Here is a 17,598-nt window from a genome sequence, read left to right on the forward strand (position 1 = left end):
GTCTCCATCCTCCTTCCCAGCCTGCCTCACTCTCTCCACCTGGCTTTCTTTGCTTTCCACCTGGAAAAACAGCGGGCGGTGAAACGTGATACACGGCAGCGAGCGGGGAGGGGTCGTGCCGGTCGCTGCATCGTCCCCGCTAATGGAGATGGATGTGGTTTCAGAATTGTCCCCCGAACAGCCTTCGCAGCAGAGACGGGGAGAGGAGATCCATTTCTCCTGAGCCTCCTCTCAGGCTGCAGAGCTAATGAGGGAAGGGGGGCCGAGCACTCACGACTCGATCTGAGAGGAGCAGAGGAGTCCGTGGCACGGAGACCTGCAGGGAGAAAGGGATGAGGGGAGATAGAGGAGGGAGAAATTGAGCAGTAGGAGCGGAGAAGGAGAATGACATGTTGACAACAGAGGAAGACGGATGATAAGACAGCAGGGGGAGGAGGGACTGAGGGAGCTGTGATGTCCAGAAAGGTGTAATGCAGGAGCACAAGACGAAGTCTGGCAGAGAAAAATAGACCATGATTACCTACAAATCAGCTCTGGTGTTATTATCCTTCCTGTGAGCCCATCTCTGTCTCTTTCCTCCAGCTCAGTTGAGTTTTCTTCCTCTTTTGTCACGGTTATCAGAACATTTTGGCCGCCGGGTCGTCTGTCAGCAGCACGGTGAGCGATAACATGCAGAAAGGAGTGGAGAATATTTACGACTGAAGGAAAAGCTGTTATCGCAGAATACTCTGAATATATCGCAGCTGGGAAAACTTGACAGTGACCTTTCATCTACCAAACAAATGAACGCCAAAGAAAGATGGAGCCTGTTGAAAATAAGGACAGGAGGGTTGTGAAAGCTCAAAAACATGCGACTAGGCCGAGTCCTCCAAGGTTGAAAGGTAACACTTAGGTATCGTGTATCAATTTTTTTAAGTTTGACCACAGCCCATCTGGAATGACCGGGGAGCCAGATTTTTGACCTATACTGCAGCCAGCCACCAGGGGGAGCAGTTTTTGTTGCAACCTCACTTCGAGCCGAGCAAAATGACGTCCATTTTTTTTTACAGTCCTGTTTGTTTCCACAGCCAATAGCTGCTTCAGCTACTTAATGTACACCACTAATAAATCCAATAAAGAAGGAAAATGTGACACAGTTTCATTTTGACAGCAGTTTTAGGCTGTTCGTGATACTTTTTTCCAAAAATAAAGTTATTTCACAAAGTCAATTAGGGATTCAAACATGCGTTGTTCTTCATTATCACTGAGACAATTCTTTCGACCAATCAACAGCTGTCTGACACATCTTCAACAGTCTTCTTTATTTGAAGTGTTTATGTCTGCACTTATAAAAAAAAGTCATGAATGTTTCAACAAAGGAAACAGATGATTAATTTTCTACCAATTAGCTTCGTTAACAATCTTGGGCTGTGGTCCAAACACATTAGCCAGAGCAGAATTGTTCCTGTTGAAGAGACCTGGGTTCAGTTCGGTTCAGTTCAGTTCAGTTCGCTCGGTATGACAATTTTGACTTAAACTGGGACAGGTCCCCAAATTACCGACCCACTTTTTAGTACCTTTCTGTTGGGGTGCCAGACATATCAATCCAACCCTAGAAAGTGGAGCTGGAAACACTGCAGTCTGTTGATTGGTCGAAAAGAATTGACACTTCCCTTGTGATAAGGAAACTTGATTGCGCTTTGTAACAAAGAGCCACAAACCAATCACAAAGAAGATTAATTATCTATTTATTTATTTATTTAGTTATGTATTCATTTATTGGCCAGGTACACTGTGCCGCACTGTTATTGAGTCACACTATTAAGTAAGTAACGCAGCTATCAGAATCCAGCTAATGCTACACAAACAGCAGCAGGCTTTACTGATTCAGCCTGTACCAAGCTGTACTGATCCGTACCGGACCACTTAGTGGAAACAGGGCTTTAGTTGAGTCTTGTAACTGCATTTTGAGGAGAGTGAGCATGTGCTCACCTGAGACAAGGTGTGTTCAGTCCATCAGGCAAACTGACACCTGACTTAACCCTTTTCTTATTTCCAATTTGAGGACCAGTTAACAGAAAAGAAACGTGCTGAACCCTCCTAACACTTGCAAAAACTGAATCAAATCAAGTGTTATGACTTATTTTAAGTTTTAAACTAGAAAAGCATTCAGAGAACGCAAATCTCCTCTAAGCATATTGTGATTGTCACCAACACTTTAGTCCTACTTTAATGTTATACTCTCTTTCAGCAGACTGTCTGCTACAATTTGGTGTTAGTTGCAGGTTTGTACGATAATTTGTTTCCTGACAGTGTTGAAAATTATGATGACCCACATATTTCATATTCTGGATCTTAGTATCCAGAATATTGCCAGGATCTGTATCGTACTTTTACATCTGTCAAAAATTATGGTGACCTTGTCTTGTGTTGTTTTTCAAAGTAATCCAACCATTTATGGTGGAGTTATACACACATATGGTGAAAACGGCCCTATCTCACAATGATGAAGAATCCTTTAAAAAAGTCCTGGATCCAGACGGTGATCCGAATCACCTCCAAAATTTAATCACTTCTTCCTTAACCCATTTTGAACATTTCCTGAAAATTTCATCAAGATCCATTTGTTACTTCTTGAGTTATGTTGTTCACAGAAAAAACAAACAAACCCTCCCAATAGCATAACCTCCTTGGTGGAGGTAAAAATGTGTTATTGGACTTAATATGAGCCACGTTGACTGAGAAGTCCAGAAAACATGGGTTATTTCAAGATATTGATGATAGAAGGAAAAAAAAAAACAATAGCACAAAAATGTATTTTCTCAGCTTTTATTCTGTGTAGGGTAAAGGAAATAGACTGCTTGTTTTCAAAATAAAATATTCTCAATAGACTTAGATACCACAAATGTTAAATGGAAAGAAGAGTCACAAGAAAATATAAAGTAAATGTTTTAGAAGAAGACCAAAATTTAAAACATAAAGTACAAAAAATGTTTTTAAATTAGTCTTTATACAAGAAATTAAACATTTTTCTTTCCTAAATGGCAGATTTTTTTCCCTTTGCAAGCAATTCTGGCCTCATTTTGTCTTTTTATATTTTGAAAATAAGACACTTTTCTGGACTTTTCAAGGGAATCTGGCTCATATTTAGTCAAACAGATATGAACAGTTGTTTAGAGTGTGTGTCCTCTCTTAATCCCCAAAGCTATAAACTGTAGAAAACACAACAAGGCAGTGTTTCCAGACTGCTCCCAACTGCTCTTTTTTTAATCTCATAGATTTGTTTTGTGGAGTCCGAGTTTTACGATGAGGGAGAGGTAACTCGATCATTTCTAAAGCTGACTTGACATAACGCTGACCCGCAGGCAGGGAGGTCCAGAAAACAAATGCTTTTCCAACTTGACCTCGTCTGCAAAGAGTCCTGACCTCAACCCCTGTGATGCTTTTGTAGCTGCACGGGAGCAAATCCCAGAAGATTGACACCAAAACCAAGAGAAACACAGAGAGGAGATTAAAGATTTTTATAACAGTTAGCAGAAAACTTGAGGTGAAAACAAAACAAGAAGTCCCAGAAAACTATAAACAAAACATTCACAAGTCTACAAACTTAAATACATGAAGCATAAAATGCAGATTTCAGAATTTGTTGAGTACGTTTTTATAATTTCCTCAACGTGAAAGAGAGTATTGCATAATTCAGAATGTGAGTGATGTGTTCCTGGACATGTGAAATCTTTGACAAGTGCTCCCTCTTGTGGCCATATTTCAAAACAAACCCCCAGAAAGTGTATTTTTACTCTGTCTTTGATTCCCCTGTGTCTTCACTCTTGCTCCCATCCTCTTTGCATTTTTCTTGGAGCTCCTGTACCACCGTCCAGCAGCGCTCCAGACTCTTCCTCAGCTCCGTCAGATCCATCCTGATCTCCTCCAGCAGCTCCAGCTTTGACAGCCTCCTCTCAATAGATGTGAGGACATCCTCCTGTCCCCTGTCGGCATCCTCTGTTGGCTCAGTGGGCCGACATGACTCCATGGTTTGCTCCCAGATCGTCTCAAAGTAGTCATCGATGAAGGCCTCCAGCTCCTCCAGGCTGCTGTGCTGGTCCCACTGGTCGATGAGCGCCTGCAGGCCTCCAGACCCAACGAGCCTCCTGAGAGTCCGCTCTCTCAGCGCGGGGTGGCAGAGGGAATTCACACTCAGGAGATTTTCCACCGCGGGCTGTGCTTGAGTCAGAGCTAGATGCAGTTTTGGACGTGTAGAGGGAAACATGTGGCTTTCACCGTTTGAGCCCAGGTGGAGCATATCTGCAGGGAACAGATCCACAGTCCACCTCAGTCTCTTTTTACCTGAGAGGATTGCGTCCACACAGAACTTGAAACTGGTTCTGTTGAGACCATTGAGTCCTGATCCCCTGGCTGGTAGAGCCACAATGTGAGCGCTGGTATCTGGAGAGTTAGTGGATGAATGAGGAGCTGAAGCCGCTGCTTGAGTCACTGAAATGTTATAAAAAGATCACAAGAAGTCAGATTATTATGAATTTATGCTTTTGCAATAATAACCTGAGAAAGATGCAAACATTAACGTCTTACACTGCAAAAAAACTGAAATCTTATCAAGTGTTTTTGTCTTATCTTTAATAGAAAATGTCTTTTTAGAGCTAATTTGAGTCACATTCACCTGATCAGAAAAAAATGTCTTATTTCAAGTTACTTGAAGGGGCTGTTAGGAGTTTGAAAGTGATCTCGAAAAAGTCTTCCCTCTAGATACATGCCTGATCGTAATCCACACTTCAAAATGAGATTATCAGCGCCAATATTGCTGGTTACAGATTATATAAAAATTGTCACTTCTTAGCTTCCAGTTCGGGTGGACCAGGACCAGATTGATTTACAGCATGTCGAGGTCTCTATGACAACACCGCGTTGGCTGACCAAGTTTAGCAGTAAGAAGAGAACTGTCAGACATGAAAAGGTCAGTAAAGCAGAAGAAAGCTTAACGGGAGAGAGATATAGCCCAAGCTAAAGGCTAATTAGCCTTAAGCTCAGGCTATTTCACGCTATAACACAGGGGCTAAACTGTTTGTGCTTATGTTTATTCCAACCCACAGTCAGCAGTTATTCTGCAGTGGTCTGTTCAAACTTGAGAGTCTATCAATAAGATGAAGAGTGAGGTTACGTTAGCTCTGATTGGACATGGCTAACCAGGATTCACTAGCGTTACACATTACAGACATGTCTTAGAGCACCGGGCTGCCAGCTGCGCTGAATATAAACAGCTACTAAACTACTTACAAACTGACAGTGTTTACTTGTTGTCACGTTAGCCTACACTGCAAAAAAACTGAAATTTTATTGAGTGTTTTTGTCTCATTTTCAACAAAAAATGTCTTTTTAGACTTAATATGAGCCAAATTCACTTGACTAGACTAGCAAAAAGTCTTATTTCAAGTTATTTAGAGAAAAAAATGAGGTCTGAACTGCTTGAAACAAGAAAAAAAATCTGCCAATGGAACAAGAGAAAAGTTACTTGTATTAAGATATAATTTTAGTTTTTCAATTGTTACGAGCAGTTCAGACCTCATTTTTTGTCTTCAAACAACTTGAAAAAAGAAAAAATCTCCAGACTAACCCGTTGAATGTGGCTGATATCAAGTGTAATAAGACAATTTTTACTTAAAATAAAACACAGATACGTCGGAGCACCAGGCTGCCGATAGCACTACATATAGCCGGCTTGATGTCAGGTTTCAAACCATAGTGCTACATAACTGTACTGATAAATACCTTATCTCTGCATGTCATATCAAGTTAAAAGTTGTCTTGAACAAAGAATTTTTTCTTTGGTCAGACCTCCATTTAATTACAAAACAAACACACGTCTCACAAAAAGTAATTTACAACAGTGTGCGGAGACTCCAGGCCAGCAGGGGGCGAGGGAGTGCAATTACAACAGATCATCACATAGCATCTTTAAAAACAAAAAAGAGGTCTGACCTGTTTGTAACAAGTAAAAAAGAATCTGCAATACAAGATACTTGCATTAAGACATTATTGTTGTTTCAAGCAAATTTTTCTTGTTCCATTGGTAGATTTTTATACTTGTTACAAGCAATTCAGACCTCATTTTTATTTATTTTTTATAACTTAAAACAAGATTTTAAGACTGATAAGTTGAATGTGGCTCAAATTAAATCTAAAAAGACATTTTCATCTGAAAATAAGACAGAAACACTTCATAAGTTTTCAGGTTTTTGCAGTGTTGATGTTTGGATGACACTGATGCATCAGGTTTACTCACGTTCATGGTCCAGCTGATGTCTGCAGCTGGTTAAATCTTCCTCACACAGCCTCACAGCCTCCAGCTCCTCCTCCTCTGATGAAGAAACACTTTTCCACATGTTGTCATCGCCTCTGTGAAAGGCAGCCACCCTCTCCTCAGCCATCACTTCCTCTATGAGCTCAATAAGCTCCCTCACCTGAGCTCCGTCCCCCCAGCGTTTGTTATCCAGGATGTGGTACCTGTTATCACACCTCTCCACCAGCCTCTGCAGGGCCTCCCCTTCGCTCTCGATGCGCTGCTCCAGGCTTGTGTCGCCCAGCCAGTCCCCGTGGCTGAACAGAACTACAGCTCTCCTCCAAGCCAGCTCTCCTCCCGCCTCCAGCTGACTCTCCAAAGCCTGCATGTGGGTCTCTGTGAAAGAGGAGCTCACGTTGACAACCAGGAGGATGACACAGGATGGTGCGAGGAGGTCAGGGGTCACGGGGAAGCAGCCAGGTGTGTCCAGCACTGACAGCACCTTGCTGCTGATGATGGCTCTTTTCTCCAAACAGGAAGTGGTTTGGTTTCCAGTTTGGTAGCAGTGTCTGCTCAGGATGGTGTCGCCACATGAGCTTTTTCCTGTTTTGTTGCCTCCAATGAGGATCAGTCTCATCTCTGAGAGAGGGCCCAGCGTCTCTGATGGAGAGAAGAGTTTTACTTCTTTTGAAAATGTATTTAAAAAAAATATAATACATAATCTTTATACATTTTTTTGATTTTAAAAAACTTCTTGATTTAAAAAATGTTTAGAATGTTATACACTTTTCTGAAGTTTTTATATATTTCTTAATTTTTTGTTTTAAGTTTTTTGCACCAATGTTTGAAATTTTGTTTTCTAGCAGATTTATTAATAACAAAAAACAAGCCATCACATTTACAGTTTTATTAATTCAAAAAAACTTCTCATGTAGATAATTATTCAATAAATTTAAACTGTTTAGAATATAAAACATTTCTAACAATTTTTTTTAAGTTTTGAAATAAAAAACAATAATATTTTGCAATTTTTGCAATTTCTTTTTTGTCACAAATTTATTGAAAATAAAAATAAGACATCACAATTAAGTTTTAACAATGTTTAGAGTACAATAAAAATTTTAAAATTTTCATGAAGTTTTGAAATTTCTGAAAAAGTTATAACATTTTGCAACTTTTTGAAATCCCTTTTTTAGTTTCGTAAATTTATTGAAAATGATTTAAAAAAAACACATTATATGTACAGTTTCATTAATTTGAAAATCTACTTACTCAGGTAATTATTTACCAGATTTTAACTATGTTTAGAATATCACACACTTTTTTTGTCTTGATTGTGAAGATAAAGTAGATTTTGTGGCTCTGTTATGACTTTAATCCAGGTGAGCTGAGGTAAACAGTTCCCATAAAAGTTTGCAGACTCCTGATCTGGACTGATAGATTTAATGTTGAATAAGTAAAACAGGATCACACTGAGTTTTAAATGTATCCTACTCACCCAGCTGAGACCTTGCCATCTGCCTTTGTTTCTCTTTCCTCCTCAGTCTCTCCTTGGCTCTCTCCTCCTCCCTCCTCCTTCTCCCCTCCAGCTGCTCCATCACTTTCCCCTCGATTTCACAGTGCATACCGTCGTTGCATCCAGCCAGCATCTCCTCAATCTTCCAGATCAGCTCTCTGACCTGGAATCCATCCCCTTTGGTTTTGTTGTTCAGGACGTGGTACCTGTTCCCGCATCTTTCCAGCAGCCACCGCAGAGGCTCCCCCTCGCTCTCGATGCACTGCTCTGTCGTGGTGCCTCCGAGCCAGTCCCCGAAGCTGAACAGCACCATGACACGACTCCAAATGTGCTTGTCGATCACCTGGAGGTGCTCCTGAGCTGCTCTCCTGTAGGTTTCAGTGAAGGCCCGGTCCACGCGGATCACCAGCAGGAAGATGTGAGGCCCGGGGGAGCAGAGAGACAAACTGAGCACCATCTCCCTGCGGTCGAAGACGGGGGTCTCATCGCTGAAGTAGTTCATCCACCAGCCAGGGGCTTCCACTACTGTCAGCTGCCTCCCAAACACGACACCTGCTCCCACCTGGCTCTGACCTGTCCTCCTCTCTGATGGTGGAGCCTCTCTGCTCAGGATGGTGTTCATTGAGGAGGTTTTCCCAGATCCCTTTGCTCCCAGTAACACAATACGGATGTCTGGCCTGGGTCGAAGTCTCTCTGAAAGACATAAGAGTTTGACGCCTGCACAGGGTCGTGTTGCTGCAGTTTTCTGACACCATCTTTTTGCTTTGTTTTTATCTTGACATGAATTAAACATTAGATTTTTGCATACATGTCTTTGCAAGTTTAAGGCAAACAGAATCTTCTGCACAAAGCTTTTAGGAACAGTATTGTCCCATGATTTCTGAACTCACCTCTCATGACAGCCCTGTGTTTCTTCACCTTCATGAACCTCTGCTGAGCCCTCTCCTCCACTCTCCTCTTCTCCTCCTCAGCCGCTCGTAAAACACTTTCCTGCATCTCAAACACTTTGTCTCCGTTTCCAGAGACGACTTTCTGAATCTCCTCCAGCAGCGTGGTGACTCCAGCATCATCGTTCAGGTCAACACCGAGACACCTGTGACCGCACCTTTCCCTGAGCCAGCACACAGCCTCACCCCTCATCTGCAGGAGCTCTGATGCCTCCGTGCAGGTGAACACCACCATGCAGTGGCTCCACACGCTCTCTCCAAGTAGGCCAACGTGCTCCTCCACAGCCCTGCGGCGCCTGGCAGAGAAAGCCGAGCTGGCCTTGACAACAATGAGAAACACGTGTGGACCAGGTGAGCACAGAGACACGCTGTTCACTATCTCCCTCTTTACCAGCGCAGGTGTGTCCCGAGCACTGAAGTCACACCACCAGCCCGGGGTGTCCACCACTGTAATCCAGCGTCCTCCCACCACACCAAGCCTGCGGGAGCATGAGGTCCTCTCTTTGGTGACAAACTCCTCATGGCCCAGGATGAAGTTCCCCACAGAGCTCTTTCTGGAGTTTCTGCCACCGAGGAGCACGATCCTCAGATGTGATGGGCACAAGCTGTCCCCTGAAACACACACACAGAGGGAGAGGGGAAAGTTTAGAGGAGTTAGGATTATACACCACTTATGAACCTCTGACATTCACTTAGTAGGGCTGGGACGATATGCTATTCTCGCAATTCAATTTTGTTACAATTTTTGGGATGCCAATTCGATTTAAATTGCGATTCCTTATTATTTACGATTTTTTTTTTTTCAATTTTTTGTTTGCTTTTTTAACACCAGACCACATGAAAAAGTTAAATGATGATGATAATGTCTACAGATTATATCAGGAGCCATATTTTCCCATAAAATCCACTTCACGTGAGTCAGAAAGAAACATTTAGCCCTCTTCTGGAGAAAAGTGGAAACTTTTTTCCAACTCAGATTATAAACAGAGACTGAAATGAAGAATTTGAATTCGAAAAAAAAAAAAAAAAAAAAAAATTGACAAACAATCCAGATTTTGATATTGTTAAACAATTAATCCTGATAAATCGTACTTCAAATTTTCTTTGACTATGGCTTATTAATGTATTTCTTAAAAAAATCATTTATTTATTTATTTTTATTATATTTTCTGCTTTGTTTTACTCTCTTTTGATTTTGTTTTTTTGGCTTTGTTCTCGTCCTGTGTGTTTATAAATCATAAAAAATGAAATAAAGAGATAATTGAAAAAAAAGAAAGAAAATGAAAGAGAAAAATGTTTTGAAAAAGTTTTGAGAGAAAAATCGAATAAGAAAATAAATTTCAGCCTCTTAGAAACATTTAAAGATGAATGTCTCTGGTTGCAACTATTCCTAAATCAATCTTCGAGGAGTTTTTTATCCACAGAGGTTGCAAGATATCTCTAGTAAAAGCTTCCGAAACAATCATATCAGCATGAATGCCTTTAAAACAACTCTTTCCTTATCGTCTGCTATGTGGACTTTGTCCAGCCATACTTTGGTCTAACTGTTTTTAAATGCACTTTATTACAAAGCATGTAGCATGTAGCATTTTTTTACTCTGTATGGTATAATTTTGTGTAAGATGCCTGCTCTTAAACCTAGTTGAAAGTTGACAAAGGAATGAAATATTCAGATAGAAATGCTGTTCTGTCTCAGGTTTGATAGAAAATTAGATTTTGCTGGGTCTGTGACTCTCACATGTATAAAGAAGCACCGCAAACAGTCTTAGAGAGAAGTTATCATCAGTTTTTGGTATTCATTAGTAGATAAGGAGTCAAAGTTGCATCAGACTATTTTGTTGTGTTGGTTGGATTCAGTTTTGTCTGATGCTGCTGTAAACTGATCTCAAACATAATACTAACTTAAAGCCTTCTGAAAATATACAAAGATGAAATCCATATAAGCTATAAGACTTCAAGAAATTGTAAAGAGACATGGAGGAATACAGTATTACTAAGAATAAAGAGGTTTATATCTCCTAATATCAAACCAAACTCACTCATAATCCTGGATTTTTTTTATTTAATGTGTTTCTAAAGAGGAAAAACAAAGACAAACTTACACGTTGACACTTCGCTGGCTGCCATCTCACATCCTCTATAATCTGCCTGATTTTAAAAGTACTTTCTTCACATGTTCACATCCGTGTGTCTGAGCTCTTGGCTTCAGTGTGAGACAGAGATTGATAAGAGAAGTTTGTGTTTTATGTTTTTATGAGTCTGAAGGTCTATAATGAGTAATCACACTAACATGCTGGGTTGGTTGAAACCACTCCTCTGTTGCAGGTCAACAGTCCACTTTTCCAAGGAGCTGTTTGGGGTGGTTTTTTTATTTCCCCGTAGTTACATAATGATGAAGAATACCACACTTTATCCTGTTGGATTCGTGCCACAGCTGATAAGTGCTTTGTATTTTACAGCTGTGGCATCAAAGGCTGTGCCCTATCTGCACCAACTGCCTTGTTTCAAGCTGTGTGAAAGTTTGCAGTAGCAGGTTTTTCAAGTGTGGCAACAAGAGATACAAAATTTTTTTAACAACATTAGAGGGAAAAAGAGCCTGAAACTTTGCTTTTATTTGCAGTGTTTTTTACTTTTTTTTTTTTTTTTTAACAAACTACAGGCAGTTTTAACCGTTGTCTGTTTTTCCACAGCATTTAATTGAATGATTAACTTGTTTTTACTCATTGCACAAAGTCATAAAAGATGTTTTTGTAGTGTAAATTTATGGATATGGACTTAGGCTGTTATATTAAAATGTGTCTTCCATTTTAAGATTTATCACGTATGAAGTCCTGGATTTTTTTTTTTTCCGGAAGTCTACAACAACACCAAAATAAGTGCTCAACAGTTTCAGGATATTCATTTACACGAGAAACACACGACTTAAATCTGTATCTGTTTTTATTTTTTTCCTCATATTACTTAATTTGGGTTTCCTGTGCTTATTAACTTCAGCTGTTTTCACGTGACGTCATCCAGACCCCGCCCCGCTCAGCTGCGCAGTGTTACAAAACCAGCAGCTAACGTGCACTTCCAAGCGGAGCTAGCAGGACGCTCACTGACAACAACAAAAGCGACGATGGGGGTGACAGTTAAAGTGGAGTACTGGTATTTATAAACTCTTTTCTTCACACATATCTTCTTTTGCATGTTTTTGGATTATTTGGACTAGTTTGTGAGTCTTTTTTTATGCCTTTGTGTTTATTTTAAGTTTAGAGTTGGTTAGCTAACATTAGCATAGCTAGCTCACAGACTGCTAACTTGGACGATGCTAACAGACTGGTTTGAACACTTTGTAAGAATAATACTAGTTTTAATATACTTGCCTTGCGTTCATGCAGTGGAGGATGAGGGTACGAACCCCGCTATCGGGAACTCGCCAAGAGCATCAAGGATGAGTTTCCTGAAGCGGAGGTGTCAGGCGTTGTGGGAAGATCAGGCAAGTATTTTGTATAATATCGTACATTAACTCGTTTTATAGGGAGTTTGTTTTCATTTGTTTGCTTTTTATTTTGCAGGAAGCTTTGAGATTGAAATCAACGGTAAACTGGTCTTCTCCAAGCTTGAGTTGGGTGGTTTCCCCTATGAGAATGATGTAAGTGAACACACAAAGATTTTTCTCAGTAAATTGAAATCAAGAAGAAAAGCTCAATGTTTTTTCCCCTCAGTTAAATAAGGAAGTGAAATTCCAATGATTTCTAGACTGGGTACATGTAACATGATTTAGTTCTGGCCTGCAGCCCAAATATTAGGTAAGTAAGTAGGGGAGACTGGGGACAGTTGCAACACTTTTTACATTACTCTCAGTTACTCTGAGAATATTTGGACTAGTCTCACCAAATCTTTACATATTAAACCTTCACCTGTCTGCTAAATGCCCATGCCATTTAAAGATGGCTACATATAACATATCAATCACAGTATTAATTTGAATAGAGGAATTCAGACGTTGCGACTGACCCCAAACCTGGGGACAGTTGCAACACAGATCAGGGACGGTTGCAACATGTATTAAAAAAAAACATTAATTTTTCACTAATTATCCTCAGTGTTTTGTCTAAATAGGACAAATACTAATGTTATGACCCAGAGTGGGATCAAATTCAATTTTCTTTTCTGTACAGCTTTAAGGTATTTAATTAGTTTTTTTTTTGCTGTTGTTGTTTAAAACATGGGCCTACCTTGAGTCAATGTGCAGATGTTGCCCTCATCTGTAATAATACCTGCGGCTTGTTCCAAAATACTGAGGGGAACCCCTCTGTTAGTGACTCTCCTCCTCACTCTTTGCATACTGAAAATAAACAGAATACAATTTCTCTATTTAGATGATTCATTCACTTTATGGCAAGTTTATATGACACATACAACAATAAGTAATTGCTCGTTTTTGCTTAACAAGTTATTTGGGAAATTATTCTGTTAATCATTAGCATTAATTTCTCCATATGATTGTCTGTTCTGTTCATCATGAGCAATAAAATATATTAATTTTGCCTATTTTTAACTAAAAATCTTAAAAATATGGTTGTGTGGTCTCTTCTAATATTAGTACCCTAATAGCATGGGGACAGTTGCAACAGTTGCAACTGTCCCATGGTACCAGTCATGACAAAACGCCATGTGCTAGCTAGCCACATTGACACATGCTCACCATATCATTTAATAGTCAACAAACAGTGATTCAAACTAGATAGGTTTGGATTCATTCATACATAAGGTCAGGACAGTATGAAAAAAAACAGCACATGAAAAAAGCTTCTTTCATACCTCCAAAACAACTTTACTAGATAAAAGCAGGACCACATACTCAATATGGCCTCTCTCTTCTTGGTGGGTAGAGGGTCTAACTGAGCATGTGCAGTGTGAGTGTCATCACTCTAGCATGTTTCTGATTGGAGAAATAAGGCTTGTTGCAACTGTCCCCAGTCTCCCCTAGTACTTAAAAAGCTTTTTTGAGCTCTGCCGTTTTAGCCAGTATACATTTTAGTGTTGTTGTTACTTAAATTTATATTTCCTCTTTAAATTCATTTATCCCACAGTTTAAATCTACAACATTTCTTTCCCCAACACAGCCAGGGTCAAATGGGTCCAGGAAAAGCCAATATACACAGATAAACGTAGAGTCAAGGAGGAGTGATCCCAACTTCAAGCTGTTCCTTAAATTTCTGTATACACAATGGCTCTGTTTATGATACCAAGTGTCATGGAACAGTACAAAGGCTGTATTGCACTTTTACAACTGTCCTTAAATGCACCTGCAGAGATGTTCTTACTTGATGTGTCTACAGGTCACCAAACTCTTTTTACAGAAATTCACTGCTTCTGTTTTGACAGTTTAGACACAAATTGGGGGAAAAAATCAACGATCTTGAACATTCTATAGTTCAATCCACACATTTTCATCTATTATCATCCCTGAAATGAAAACAAAACTTAAGTTTGTCCTGTTTTTTATCATCAGCGAAGTATTTCAGCTAGAGAACATTGCTGAAGATTTATCATAATTTTGGTTTATGAAATTAAATGTTATCTGACATGTTTATGTATCGATGATGTGATGACTTGAGTTAGCCTGTGCAGGCTCTCGCACATAGGGCTCCATTTTTCCAGCAAACTTATTTAATTTATAATCTTATTGTCTGAGAACTTAATAAAAGGATTGTGTGAAAATGTCTAATAATTGTGTCCCATGTTTTCTCCCACACACACACAGATAAGACAGGCGCTGGAGGAAGCTGTTGACGGGAAGCCTGTGCAGAAGATCGCCAAAAGCCAGCCGCCATGCGTCATCTTGTAAATCCGTGCATCCCTCTTCACCATCGGCAGTGTCAACACAGGCCAGTGCAACTACTCACTGCCAGCACCACCTCTGGCCCACTCCACCTTTTGATACTGGTGGTGATAGAAACCACCCTTTGTACCACCACAAAAGAGATGCAACATGATGACTAGCTGCTTTCTTTGATGCAGAACATGAACTCCTCTCTGCTGTCTCACTCCCCTCTCTATCCTCACTGATGAGCTACAGGCTGTTAATGATTACTCTAGCCTAAAATTAAAGGTTGGTGTTTGATGGATCCATTCCTGGAGCTTTCTGTTGTGGAGATATTGAGACTGGGATGAGATGTTGCAGGGAGGTTTTAAGGATCTCGCTTTAAATCTCAACCTCATTGCCTGGAGTTTTCTTACTGTTTGGTTAATGGTTTTTTTTCCTTTGATAATCTCGTGCAGTTATCAGTTTCCTTTGTATGCACAAGTGGTGGTGCAAACTTCTGAAGCATAAAGGGAAACTCTTTGTTTACGCCTCTGCACATCTATGCGAAACATTTTCCTCAACTGAATGAAGAAATTTGACTGTACGGACTGTGGATTGTGAAGCAATGTCAAATAATTAGCCAAATTGGATTTGCACTTTTTATGTAAAAGATAAATTGGAGTGAAAGTTAAAATGATAAAAGCTCTTCTGTGATTCAAACTGGTCCCAGAGCAGCCATCAGAAGTGCTACTGAAGACCACCACCCACTGGTCTGTCAGCTCACATTTCAGGTGCAGCCTCATTTTCCACAAAGCATATCTCACTTTTTCTTGACATGTTGGAAACTTTAAATAAAGGTACAGCTTGTTTAAGTTCTGTTTTGTCTTTTTTTTATGTGACTCATGTACAGACAGTCTAATCCAACAGGAGACTGTCATGTGGATCTTTTCTATCAGGGGTGGAACACCTGAAAGTAAAGTCCTGACGGGGTGTGGCGGTGACTGTGCAGTTTTTGCAAAGAGCTGCTCCTAAGGGAGGAATTCAGTGTTTATCTGAAAGGTCTCTTGGTAATGTCGTTCAGCAACTGCCAATGAATTGAGAGCACAAGGTGGACAGGGTGCTTGTTATGGCAACAGCTCAGTCTCACAATGCTAAATATGCTGTATGAATACAGTGCAGGGAGAGAAAATGTGACAAAATATAAGCATAAGTATGTAATTGAATTTTAAGACATACTGTTAAAATTAAATAATGAATAAAATAACTTTGAATTGCAAAAAAAAGCTGCTTTAATGTTCGTCCAAATTAGATAAAATAACCACAGGGAGTATGTTGCCAAAGATGATTTGTTAATCACAAATCTGCCATAAAACAGTCTCTGCAACTCAACCAGCCTAGCTCAAGATCTGCAACAAATCTATATACCAAAGGAAATTTAAAAAATAGGCCCAAGATATCGTTGATTCTTGTTTGCTTTTGTATATATTATCTTTTCCAGAGACATTTCATTAAAACACTGTGTTATACTCAGCCTACCACTGCTTTTCCATGATAATGGTATTATTCTTTTAGCCTGCAATATGCAGGGGTTGATAAAATCCCATTCTCTGCAGCTTTCCTTTTGGGTAGAGACCAAGAAAAGTTAAAGAATGTCTTCAACTTTAATCTGATGTTCACATTTTTTCTGAAACTCAAAAATATAAACTCAAAAATACTGTTTGGGACACAATCTATTAGGGCTGCACGATTATCGCAATCGCAATGTCAGCACATGCAATTACGTAATCGCAAAAGAGGATATCGCAATCGCAATGTCAGCACATGCAATTCAGATTTTTCTCCATGATAACCAAGCAAGTCTGTAGACTCATCATGACACAACTTTTTTTATTAAATCGCAAGCACAATCGCAATATTGTGCACCTAATCGCAAATTGCACCTTTTCCCCAAATCGTGCAGCACTACAATCTATCATGATTTAACTGACGTCTGAGATGTGAAATAGGGCCTCACAGATGTGTTTTGATGTTTGTCACACTGTAAAGACAAGGCCAAACTTTGAAAGTGGAATAGAGCAGAATGCAGTAATCATCTGTAACACTGGGGGGCGCCGAATGCAACATAGACTTTAAGGTTCAGTGTTCAATGCGGACTTCACTTTTCTCAAAGATAGACTCTCTCACGTCCAAGTCCCAATTCTTGAAGAGATTTTAAATTACAACACCTTTATGATCCAGTTTCATCTGACAATGGACAAAGTTGAACAATGAATCTGAATTTGATGTCTGTTGGTGGTTTTTCTTCAAAAGTTAAATACAGGTCGTGATTACGTTTCACAAACATAAAAGCTACATTAAAAAATGTTTTATTTCAATTTACATAATATTTTAAGATTTAAAAAAACAACAGATGGTCAAATTAAAAGGTTGAAGACAACAAGATGCTCATGTGACATCAAATAGAGAAGAGCAGGAAATCTCTACTATTGAAAACATAATTACACTTTTTTTTTCAATCATTTGTTTGCGTAAAAAAGTTCTTTGGCTGAAAAGTTGTAGCCTGACGAGGAAGGAGTTATGCTTTAGTGATGAAACTTGGCATGTATTAAATTTAATGTCTGACACTACTGGCGTGGTTTATTTTTCAATATGGTTGATGTTTCTTGGTCATCTTCAAGGCTCTCCCTACCCCTCTTGAATTCAGCTGCCCACTTTTTCTCAGTTGAAAAAACTTTGGCATCATCCTCTAATCCAGCAACCATTTGAATGCAGGGGTTAACCTCTTTTTCTGTAGATATGTGATAACACCACAGCTCTAAATTTATCCATATTCACAAAATTTATCTGGTTCTACTTTTTGAAGTCCTCAAACACTACATCACTGTTGGTTAATCTGAAAATAAACCATGCCATAAGTGCCAGAAAATGTTGAATTTAATACGTAACTCCCCCCTAGTCAGGCTATGAACTTTTCAGCCCTCCCTTATAGAAAAGAAGAAAAGCTTCTTGTGTCTTCAAATCAAAACTCCAAAAATTTGTATTCAGGAGATTTCAGTCATCACAGTGGGAC

General features: G+C 39.6%; 2 protein-coding genes across 2 annotated transcripts; one reads left to right on the forward strand and one right to left on the reverse strand.

The window, feature by feature from the left end:
* Positions 1-3,772: 3,772 nt before the first annotated feature.
* On the reverse strand, positions 3,773-10,861 carry LOC141810229 (uncharacterized). Its single transcript, XM_074697640.1, has 5 exons — positions 10,837-10,861; positions 8,678-9,346; positions 7,770-8,480; positions 6,275-6,931; positions 3,773-4,470 (listed from the first exon to the last, which is right to left on the reverse strand). The coding sequence occupies exons 1-5, from the start codon at positions 10,859-10,861 to the stop codon at positions 3,773-3,775; spliced, it is 2,760 nt and encodes a 919-aa protein (XP_074553741.1).
* An 869-nt stretch (positions 10,862-11,730) lies between these two features.
* LOC141810230 (migration and invasion enhancer 1-like) lies at positions 11,731-15,400 on the forward strand. Its single transcript, XM_074697641.1, has 4 exons — positions 11,731-11,881; positions 12,115-12,216; positions 12,296-12,368; positions 14,487-15,400. Exons 1-4 carry the CDS (start codon positions 11,853-11,855, stop codon positions 14,568-14,570), a joined length of 288 nt encoding a protein of 95 aa, XP_074553742.1. The 5' UTR covers positions 11,731-11,852; the 3' UTR covers positions 14,571-15,400.
* The last annotated feature ends 2,198 nt before the right edge of the window (positions 15,401-17,598 follow it).

The sequence above is a fragment of the Halichoeres trimaculatus genome, unplaced genomic scaffold (genome assembly GCF_033239565.1).
Source record: "Halichoeres trimaculatus isolate MK-OKI-2021-1 unplaced genomic scaffold, fHalTri1.1 fHalTri1_scaffold_20, whole genome shotgun sequence".
NCBI classification, from domain to species: domain Eukaryota; kingdom Metazoa; phylum Chordata; class Actinopteri; order Labriformes; family Labridae; genus Halichoeres; species Halichoeres trimaculatus.